This window comes from Electrophorus electricus, chromosome 4 (genome assembly GCF_041902795.1).
Source record: "Electrophorus electricus isolate QZ-2024a chromosome 4, ASM4190279v1, whole genome shotgun sequence".
NCBI lineage: Eukaryota > Metazoa > Chordata > Actinopteri > Gymnotiformes > Gymnotidae > Electrophorus > Electrophorus electricus.
In genome coordinates, this window is record NC_137500.1 from 3,722,143 (window position 1) to 3,733,653 (window position 11,511).

Consider the following 11,511-nt stretch of genomic DNA (forward strand, 5'->3'; position numbering starts at 1 on the left):
GTTCCATTAATTTGTTATTTGTCCTGAAAGGAAGCGGGCTGACGTGGAAGGTGTACTAGTAGGATGAGTGGTTTCATATTCTTCTAGAGAACATATCAGACATCATCTAGGTTATTACTCAGAATGTCTAGTCACAAGAAAAGCTGTACAGCAGAAACTGTCAAGACTGTGTACTGATGGTAAAATGTTAGTTTCAATAATGATTGAGAGCTGGGACAGATATTCCTCTTTACTCTAATTTATTTTGAAGAGACAAACACTTAAGCTTCAAAGCTCCCTGAAGTTGTATGCAATGAGGTTTACATTAGACACAACTTTCTTTTCAAAAATTTTAGAACTGATGAGGCTATTCAGGATATAATAGTTATCATTTTGTAGAGGTCACAAAACAGACAGCTGGTATGCTTTAAAGAATGTGTACAATCACCCCTAATATAGACTTAAATATAGACTTAAATATTTTTCATTCATTGACAATTTTCTCTTTACATTATAGTGGTTAGTTTTTGCAAAGCTGCAGTTGAATACAAAAGTACAGAGGAAGCGTCTCTGGTCAATACTCATGCTGCTTAAGAAAGAGCACTTTTAGAGAAGCCAACGCACAGCTTTATGATCGATCTCATCACAATAGAGGGAAGGAAGCATTTGTTATACATCTCTCTGCTGGAGGAAACAGCCTGAAAGCATCTTGGCCACTAACCTAGTCCGTCTTTAACTCTTGAAAGCGTAATCGAGGAGAGAGTGAGCGAACACGCCACTGGTGCTGACGTTAAACCCGGGTTTTGTCCAGCTCGGGGAGAGGTTGCCCTAGTGAATGTCTTGCTTCCTTCAGGAACTACTGAAGGCAGGGTGAGAGCTCAACACAAGCTAAGGCAGGCCCAGGCTGCCTACCAGCCAATCAAACTGCGTGCTGGTGGTGGTGATCTACATGTTTACACTTATCAGAGACCCGCCCCCCCCCCTCCCCCCCTCTCTGGTGCCTTTTCTTCTTCAATGGACAACAAGCTTCTCTGAGAAGAGTAAAGACAATTAACAAATTGTAAATCTATGTAACTCCTTTAAGCATTATGAAATATGATTACACTTATCAAGAGAAAAAAAAAAAAAATGTTTATGCGCTTTAGTGTATTATTTGTTCCAGAGAACCGGCATATAGGTATGGCACCTGAGATACAAAGCAGTCTGTAAATCTATGTGAATGAAACACCCTCGATATTCTCGAATGTAAGTGAATTCATCTAGGTCAGAGAAATGCCTTAGTACAGCATGCACATTCATTACATGGTGGAGATTTAGATGGTGCTACTAATTTTCCCACCCTAAACTCAGTACCAGCGCTGAAATACAACTGGCAAACCCACTTCTTGAAATCAGCTATAAGAAACAAGCAGATTTAGGATATCAAGCTAAATTCCTGTCCATTGTTACAACAAAGCAATTGCTGGTTTTGGGTATAATAATCCTCAACCCACAAACTTTGGTCTGGCATAAAGGATCATCTTTAGCTTTAGCAAGGTCTTTTAGGAGTCTGTTTCATTAATGCACCATTGCTTTAAAAACCAATTATTTAGACCAACCGAGGTACATACCCTATGGCAATCTGTGTTTACATATTCACCATTTTAATGTCGATCAGGGACTATATCCGTTGGCTATTTAAAGCATTCAAATCAAAATGTATATAAATCACAGGCAATCCAACATTGCTGTGGGTTGTGATGGCTTCATGAAATTAAAAGTGACAGTAATGAAGAGACAAAAAGAAAGAATATATGACATTAAAAGGATAATGCATCACTTAACAGCTACCACCAAACAAGAGAGAACTTTAACCTTAACTTAAATTTAAAACTCACTTTCATAGTACACGCAAATACAAGTTTCTAAAAGTAGTCTTGGGTTACCATGGTAATGATACAGAGGCACACTCAGCTTGTTCCAGAGTATGTGGGTGAATTGTCATATATTATCCTCGTAGTCATCATCTCCAGGTTATAAAAATAAATTAATTAAAAAGCTGATAAGAAAGCCTTGGTATAATACAACCTCTATGAATTCTCTCCTGCAAACATACTGTGGCGGGATTTTGTCATGTGCATGCGAGTGATTAATCGGGAGGTTTCTTCAGGTTGTGTGGGGATACGAGTGGCAGAGAGTATAATCCAGGTTTCTGGTTCCAAAGAGCAGGAACGGGCAGTTCCAGTCCTGGGACACCACACCACTGCACGTCTGGCTCAACCCACCAACGGACCGCTAGGTGGCTCTGGAGTTGACCCAGATAATTCGGGAGGGGTGGGCCCTGCAGGTTTGGAAGTGCCCACCCTTTGGCAGAAGCATGTGTGATGTAGACAGTGGTGGGCATGGCTGAGGAGACCTGCCCTTCAGGATGTCCATGACTGCATGTTGCGGAGCATGGCCTCGAAGCGCTCCAGGCTGGGGGCCTGCGCATGCTCCAGCTGATCGGTCAGCCGGCTGTAGAGGCTGAACGACTTCAGCTCCAGCCAGACGAAGCCAAAGCGGTCACCGTCGAACAGCACAAAGAGGCCGGGTGTGCGCTCAGGACTGGTGAAGCCATGGCCTGCTATCAAACCTGTTCCATAGAAACTGATACACAGAAAATCAGTCGTCATCAAAGCATGTGCCAAGCTGTTTCGGAAATGATCCTGTGTGCGCTGGTGTTTTGATTTGTCATCATGTTCTTATTTTTGTTGTTAAAATCTAATGGTCCAATTGATAAACAACAACAATATAAAACTTCAAACTGGCTCTAGAAGAGTTCAACATCCATAGAAACACCTCACTTAAGACATGGCTGCTTTTGGTACTCACCACATCTTGCACGTGCGCGGGTACACCTCATTGCGGGCCATGACCCCTAAAGGCAGGATGAAGGGCTGGGGTTCAAGAGGAGGACCAGAGGTAGTCGCTCCACCCCTGGCATCCTCAGCTTCAGCCACAGGGGAAACGTCCGATCCCTCTGCCCCAGAGGAGACCTCGTCAGCCCCGGCAGGGGGGGCATCAGGGCCCAGTGCAGCCCTCTGGACCTCCTCATGCACACTCATCACAAGTCTAGAGAGCTCTTCGATGTTGCGCTGGTGCTCCAAGTCGGGTAGCCGTACCGGCCGACTAAGGTCTACGTCTAGGGTCAGCTGACCTGCTGGCACGTTAGGGTCACCCTGAGAGACAAGTGGAGATTAGTCCAATTCAGAAACATACACCAATCCGCTTTGTCCTCTTTTGGTGCACTGGACAGTAGAGCTACTGAGCACACCTGAGCCTCCAGGACCACAGGAAACCTTTGGCTTTACTATGGTCCCCTGCTACATTTAAAACGACAGCATAGTAAGCAACTTCATGCCATCTGGCAGCTTTAAACACAAGCAGAACCCTTCACTCACCCATCAGCGCTCAAACGTGATCTGATTGTGACCAGGCTCAGAAAATTGAACCAAATAACAGGATCAGCTTCTGCTGTGCAATAGTGACTGGCACATGGAATTTGAAGACTTGCAACTGTTCGTTTTTAATAATTCTAAAGCAACAACAGTAAAATTGGGAGAAAGGAAAACAAAACGAGTTTAAAAAAAAAAAAATGTAAAAGGTGATGTGTGGGACTAATTAACAAGAAATACAGTTAAATGACTAGGAAGGTGTCTTGAAGAACTGGATGCACCATCCATGCACCATCACCTAAACCTGAAGCACAAAACTGATGCGAGGGCTAGCTGAGGAGACCGGTCCTGAAGCTAATCCCTATTCACTCTCTGTTCGGCGGTGGGAAGAAAGAATGAAGCAAACAAGTCTGCTGACAGCAGAGGTGAACAAGGCACAGGGAGCATGGCAACTCACTGTCAGTTTGGTGGCTTTGGCCCGAGAGCCATGGAAGCTCAGCATGATGATCTCCAGGCCGTGACTGCCGTACGTGCCTTTGAAGAGGCCCGGCTGCAGCAGATCTGAAGATAGGCACGGGGGCAAGTATATCCGCCGGTACGTCAGGCAATTACTACACACACAGACACAGACACAGGCACAGACACACACACACACACACGAAATTATAAATAACTCAAGCCCCTCCCCATTCTTTTAAGTGGATGCATTTATGGACCTGATTAATATGTAGCACTACAACCGAATTCTACTTGATGTTATACTCTTATCTAAAAGCACACATTTTATTGACATTATTTGACATTTATGGTGTGTGTGTGTGTTGCTATCCAGCCATCTTGAGCCTAAACATGGTTTTCGTAACCCCCTTTTTTTTTTTTTTTACAATATCAAAATCAGAGTTAAAAAAGCAACACAAGAATTCAAGACAAAAGTACTGCAAACTGTAGAACTACTGCTGACTGAAAGTTACTGTGGTGTTATAAACTTCAGAGAGCCTTCAGCTGGCAAAAAGCTGTTTTTGTTTAATTCCTAAACACCCTACTGTTGCTTGAACCAACAGGAACCCAAAAGGGCCGATAGGTGAATCCATATGAATGTAGCTAAAATTAATTTGACTACAAAATGTGACATGTATTACGTAGAAATTTGGCTACGTTTTAATTATTTTAGCCTTGTTGATATGGGATCCTGCAGAAGTAACCTAAACTTTTATATCAATCTGTGTATCACCATATTTTTCAACATAACATACACTATATGTCGAAACACATAAACCGTGTAATTTCATACAAGTGATTAATCCAACACCGGTTAGTATTTTTCCTTGATTTTAGTGTAAATGAGGATGGCATCCTACAATAGGCATCAGTGATTCTGAACAGGGTCTGTTCCCACAGAGTCAGGGTGTCAATAATGCATATGGTGACATTCCAAACATGAAAAAGGGGCTATACAGTGTTTCTTAGACTGAAGCAGAACAGCTGACTGTCTTTGGGAATTCATGCATTGTTTTTAATTTACCCCACATTTATACCATCTACATTCACCTGTGACAGCCTATACTAGTTCAGCTGCGATTACTCAAAAGGCCTACTCGTATTGGCTGGTGTAGATGAACTTCATGAGTATCAACTCCTGCATGTGTTCATGAAAGATGTCCTCCAACGTCCGTCCCCACTCTTCGTCCAGCCACGTCCGGAACTCCTGCGCATACAGAAACGCATGTGCACGCAAAAATGAACCGAGTACTTCTAGACCAGCTCTACTTCACACCCCTTTCTTCGTTTGCATTATTAAAGAGCCGACCTCAGAGTGCAAGTGCTCTAATGAATAAATCGGAGGAAAATGCAACAACTCCCAATCCTCCCCTTTAGCTGAAGGCAAAAACTAAACCTGTGGGAGGGTGCCTGAGCAAAGCTGTTCCCTCACCTCTTGCCTGCCCCCTGGCATTCGATGGTGATCTGTTTGGTTGCATTTGGTAGAGAACTCGTCTTTTTTCACTGTCTGAAAAAGACAAATGTCACAAGTCACACCACCACTTGCACTTCTTGATGGTAGCACCACTCTCAAGTGAAAGGTGGACCCAGATATTTGATCGCCGGACACGCTGACCTGAATGTCTCCTTTATGGGGGCCCTTGTGGCCATACATGCACTCCACTGCGGCTCTGTTACTCTCCCACATGTGAATGCGGAAGAGGGGGCGGCGGCGCATGGGGTCCTCGACTCGGGGATCGTGGGGTGGCAGGTACATCCAACCAATGATGAACAGTCCGTCCACCTGCCCACGCATGAGCCAAAACAGAGGACCAGATGATCAGCCAAATCATATCAAAATGGGATACTGATCAAGAAAGCAAAACACAGCTTACCAGTTCTAACATATCAGTGGACAAATGCGCTACAAAAAACACATTTAAAAAGGTGTTTGCGGACTGTCCGAAGGTGAAGGGACATACCACAACGTTCAGCAGGCCTCCATAGGGGCCTATGTCTGGCTGCCAGAGACCCAAAATGTGTCTATATGGATGGAGCACTGCAAGGCAAACGTGAGATGCAGACTTATACAAAAGCTGAGGATTTGATTATATGCAACAGCCAATCTTCAGCATGGGAAAGACCGAGAGGCAAGGAGGCAAGAGTTGGATACATTATAGTGCAGTAGCTATAGATGTGCCACTTTCCAGACTATGTAGGGGATGGGAGTAAGTAGATTTTCTCACCGTGCACACAAGTCTGTGACCAGAGCCATTCTTTTGATTAAGAGCGGTTAGTGACTGTAAACGACAGTTAAACATCTCGAATAATAACCACAATGAACCATGTCTCCTATAGTTTGCAAGCGGTGTGGATAAAAGCAGGTTATTAACAAAAGGAAAACCAATTCTCAGGTCAGGTTAGGATCACCACAGACTTACGCACTGGCTAGACATGCATGTCTTTTCCACAGCACATGCAGGACTCCAGGTTGAAAAGTGCCTTTTGTAACTGATCTAGGACCAACTCCTGACCCTCAACCACACACACCAAACTGTCCCAGATTGGCAGAAAAGGGTAAACACTGCCAAACACCACCTGTGACTAGCCACACAGTTTTTGAGACTGCAGCTTTCAGCCCCGCACACCTGGCAGTACATACAGTGGATGTACACGTCCCGATAGTCCATGTGCTCGTAATCGGGGAGGAGCTTCGTAAAGCGTCCTGACTTCACCCGAGGGTTCACACCTGGACAGGCATACAGGTGGATGCACCACGAGAGGAGAGGAAAGTCAAAAAAAGGACTTGTTTGAGCTGTGTGTGTGTGTGTGTGTGTGTGTGTGTGTGTGTGTGTGTGTGAGTGTGTGTGAGAGAGAGAGAGAGAGAGAGAGAAACAGGGAGCACAAAGTTGAGCAATAAACAAGGCATAACCTTCACCCTTCCCCAAAAAGAGGCTTTAGAAGTTGCGTATTTATTGCGCAATAACAAAACCACAAGAGCACACTAAAACAGGATAACCAAAAGCAGTGCAACAGAATGACTACTGCAGCCCAGAGTAGGCTGAAAATGATGCAGGGAATTAGAAGCCATTATGGGCAGCTAGGGGAGACGCAGCAGCATCACGGTTAACACAAGTCCAGGAAGCTGCCGAAGAAACAGACAGAGCAGCTTACTCGAGTTGCATACTTTAAACAGTCCAGATGAAGCTAAAAGCCTAGGCAGCTCAAGAAGTCGCAAGCTGTAATTTGCCTACAGAACCGATGTAGCGGTCATGCCCGCCACAGAATAAATGTTAAGACAGTACTGAATTCTGAACCTTATAGATGCTGTACTTGTTTTTTAGACAAAACATAAATACATGTTAATAAATTAGATAACCAACGATCAGATACTGCCTAAATAGGTTAAACGTGTTCTGCCAATATCAAACTGAAGGCAAATCTACAGTTGTGTTCAGGAAGAAGGTGCAGACACTGACGAAGTGTATTGTATTATGTCCATACTTACGTTTGACATAAAGCTCCCGGCTGGACACACCCAGAACCTCCATCTTCCGTAAATCATCCTTCATGCCAAACTCTGAATAAGTAATGAAGGGCAGTAACACAGTTATGTAACACAGTTATGGTCATCCGCATAGAGAGGTCTGCTACGTGAATGGTTGATACCGCTGGAACGAAACGGGCACATCAGATGTTTACAAGTTGATTGAAAAATAACGAATGAAGGTTTTCCCCTCTTAGAAACACGCTCATTCAAGGGCACCAATTTTAATGCATGCGTCATTTAGCGTATCACAAACCTGTGTTGCATGACATGGGCCTACGTTAAAACATTTTTATTCTTATTCTCAAACTACCGACGACAGACTACAAATTAACGGGTCATCGTTATTAAAACCCGGCTTGCCACACATCCAAGTAGAATAAGACAACATGCGCAGAATGGCTGACGCCGCCAAAGACGGTTGCTGTATTGTAGGGCAGCCGAGCAGGAGTAAACATGAAAGCATTTGTGCAGCGTCACATAACCTCGCTGGCCGAGCCAAGCTGGCTGATCCAGGCAGCATGATTTTAACTACCCAGCGACGTAATGCCGTTTACCCTCTGTGCATCGTCTTCTCCAGATGGTTTCCGTACTGAGTATTTGCCGAAATTTCTTGCACACCAAGGCCAGGTTTGGCAGCGCCGTGCCAGGCAAAGACGAGAAGATCTCCACCAAGAGCTCTGGGGGCAAATCCAGCAACGCCCGCGGCTTGGATGGTCGTGCGCAGGCAGTGTCCCCACAGCCCAGTCCCGTGGCACGGCCATCGGCACGTCCTGCGTCGTTAGTCGACCCGGGCCCGGCTGCGTAGGTCTTCTGACAGGCTTCCATTTCACCCACTATCTTCTCCTCCTCCTCTCCATCCATGTCCGTGTCGGAGTCGCTTTCCGGATGGTGCTGGCCGCTCCTCTGCCGCCGCCTGCACCGCCGCGACTGACCCACTCCGCAGAGTCTGGCACACACCGCCATCCGCAGTCATCGGACAGGCAGCGCTACATCACGATAACAGCTGTACGATCCGTCTTCTGTGCGTCCTTCCTGCTTTCAGCGCACTGGCGACTCCGGCGAGCGTACAGACAAACTGGGCAGCGACTCGTGACGCGCGCACATACGGACTGGGCATATGGAAAGCCAAAGTAGTCAAAATTCACTTTAAACGAAACGCGTTTTATTTGGAAAACGCCGGGCGGAAAGCGGCATTGTGGACGCTTTTACGCCGCAAGATACAGTGTTATTTTTCATTACGCCGTAAAACAAGCCACAAAAACCATAAAAAACGCCGTATTTCATGCCGTTTATATGTCAGTTGAAACGTTGTAAAAAAAAAAGCACCGCATTAAGTGCTCCAAAACGCTTTGATGTCCCTACAACGGCCTTTAAAGCAGCACTTTGTAGTCAGATAATGAGATCCGCCTACTGGTTTATAGTAAGATAATGAGCATAATGAGAATTTAGGTGTTCCAATCACTTCCATGGTGCATAAAACCAAGCACCTATGCATGCAAATATTTGTGAAAGAATGGGTCACTCTCAGGAGCCCAGTGAATTCCAGCGTGACACTGTGCAACAAATCCGGTTGTGAAATTTCCTTGCTACTAAATATTCCACAGACAATTATCAGTGGTATTATAACAAAGTGGAAGTGATTGGGGACGACAGCAACTCAGCCATGAAGTGGTAGGCCACGTAAAATGACAGAGCGGGGTCAGCGGATGCTGAGGCACGTGCGCAGAGGTCGACGACTTTCTGCAGAGTCAATTGCTACAGTCCTCCAGATTTCATGTGGCCTTCAGATTAGCTCAAGAACAGTGCATAGAGAGCTTCATGGAATGGGTTTCCATGGCCAAGCAGGTGCATCCAAGCCTTACATCACCAAGTGCAATGTAAAGCGTCGGATGCAGTGAAGACGTGTTCTCTGGAGTGACGAATCACACTTCTCTGTCTGGCAATCCAATGGACGAGTCTGGTTTTGGAGATTGCCAGAACAGTACTTGTCTGACTGCATTGTGCCAAGTGTAAAGTTTGGTGGAGGGGGGATTATGGTGTGGGGTTGTTTTTCAGTAGTTGGGCTTGGCTCCTTAGTTCTACTGAAAGGAATTGTTAATGCATAACATGAGATCTTGGACAATTTCATGCTCCCAACTTTGTGGGAACAGTGTGGGGATGGCGCCTACCTGTTCCAATATGAGCACCAGTGCACAAAGCAAGGTCCATAAAGACATGGATGAGTGAGTTTGGTGTGGAAGAACTTGTCTGGCCTGCATAGAGTCCTGACCTCAACCCAATAGAACACCTTTGGGATGAATTGCATCGGAGACTGCGAGCCAGGTCTTCTCGTCCAACAACAGTGTCTGATCTCTGGAAGAATGGTCAAAAATTCCCATAAACCCACTCATAAACCTTGTGGAAATGTGTGTGGGAATACCCTGCATTATAAATGCTAGATTTGTAGAAATTTATGAAATTATGCGCAATACCTGCAATCCTACACTGGGATTGTGTAGGATTGTGTTTTCTGATTGGCATGACATCACAGCAATAATAGTTCATATTTTTTTAGGGAAGAGGCAGTTTCAGTTGTATTTCAACATGCAACCTGCTTACAGGATTACTTCACAAGCTAATGGTAAAGTAAGGCTCTCTATTAGATGCTGTAGAAGATGATAGAGCAAACACTTGTTTGGCCAGTCCCTTTAAGGGCTCTGCAGTGCTGTAGAAATGTGACCTAGGCCTGCTTCACATGTTGTTTCCTTTTCTTTTTTTTTGCCCTGATGTCCATTCAATTCATCAGTCTAATTTACTCCTTTATTTGAACATGGAACATAAAGGTTTGTAGGCCTGGCTGTTTTGGTTTACATTTTATTCTTTTCCCATCAGCCTTCTGTTATTACTTTTCTTATCTAAATGACTTTGAGTTAAGTTAGACTGTTTGATTTTAATCTACTTGATTATTCCACTAACTGATGCAATAATTAATTGTTAAGGTTTAAATAATTTTTATCTAGCAAATTTTCATCTGAAAATACACACTAGCCAACACTAAATTATAGTTTATATAATTTTTACTTTGTTTTTTTGGGCCTAGATCTCTGCAACGCTTTTAAGCTTAAACGGGTGGAAAAACAATCGAGCCAGCCAGGAGTCGAACCTAGAATCTTCTGATCCGTAGTCAGACGCGTTATCCATTGCGCCACTGGCCCGATACACAAGCGCAGCACAGCGGGTCCAAAATATTAATATTAAAAGGGCACCGGTGATTTCGTTCAAAAACAGCATTCTGACAAAAAAGCGTTTCCGCTTCACTTATTCCCCATTTTAAATCTGTGATAGATCAAACATCAGTGACTGTTGAAGGCGTAGCCAACCTTGTCATGCTTATGTTAGATCTGCTATTTATTCGTGTCAGTGATACTTTATCTATAAAAAAAAAACTACTAGCATTTAATAATCACCTTGGAGTACAAAATCCTTGAGTCAGAAGGACACTGGCAAAACGACGTCGAGTTGTGTATGATATTTTAACGTTGACCTCAAGCATGCTAGCTAGTTAGCCTCTAGCTGGATAAATGTATGTTAATTAGCTAACCAGCTAGCTAGATAATAAGTACTTTTATAGTAAGCTTCATATAATTTTAAACGGTTCCTATCTTTTGTGCATGCTTTATTGTCCTACTGCTGTTTTCATGTTAGCTAATGTTATATTGCTATGAAGAATGCAGCCTCATAAATAAAGGAGACTAAACCAAAAAGGGGACTTGGGAGTCTCGACTCGGACTTCACAATCCAGACTTTAAATTTTACTCGGGCTCCTACAAAGTGAATCGTGAACACCCTTGATTGAACCTGATATGGAAAATAATACGTCCAACATTAGGCCACTCTGATCACCTGTGAAATTGACATTTTACGGCATTTAGCTGACGCTTGTATTCAATTACGACTGAATGCAAATTGAACTATTGCTCAGGGGGCCAACAGCGGAGAGCTGGTCAACTATCTGATTACTAGTCAAGTACCTTATCCACTGAGCTAGTTTCAGCTTTTCATTTCGCCAGCGCTCACTGACTGGGACAGTGACCTGTGATGTTGAGGGCAGCT

General features: G+C 44.3%; 1 protein-coding gene and 1 non-coding gene across 6 annotated transcripts; both read right to left on the reverse strand.

Moving 5' to 3' along the window:
* Positions 1 to 222: 222 nt before the first annotated feature.
* Positions 223 to 8,502, reverse strand: fbxo31 (F-box protein 31). Of its 5 annotated transcripts, none has more exons than XM_027027738.3 (10): positions 7,974 to 8,502; positions 7,378 to 7,449; positions 6,532 to 6,618; positions 5,852 to 5,928; positions 5,506 to 5,673; positions 5,323 to 5,397; positions 4,988 to 5,097; positions 3,850 to 4,003; positions 2,830 to 3,176; positions 223 to 2,604 (listed from the first exon to the last, which is right to left on the reverse strand). In XM_027027738.3, the coding sequence occupies exons 1-10, from the start codon at positions 8,380 to 8,382 to the stop codon at positions 2,382 to 2,384; spliced, it is 1,722 nt and encodes a 573-aa protein (XP_026883539.3). In that variant the 5' UTR covers positions 8,383 to 8,502; the 3' UTR covers positions 223 to 2,381. The 5 variants fall into 5 exon arrangements, with proteins under 5 accessions (XP_026883539.3, XP_035376304.2, XP_026883540.3 ...); XM_035520411.2 differs by having other exon boundaries at positions 6,532 to 6,684; XM_027027739.3 differs by lacking the exon at positions 6,532 to 6,618 and having other exon boundaries at positions 7,974 to 8,501.
* A 2,038-nt stretch (positions 8,503 to 10,540) lies between these two features.
* Positions 10,541 to 10,613, reverse strand: trnar-acg (transfer RNA arginine (anticodon ACG)). The gene has a single exon. It is a non-coding gene; the product is annotated as a tRNA-Arg (tRNA).
* Between the last annotated feature and the right edge of the window lie 898 nt (positions 10,614 to 11,511).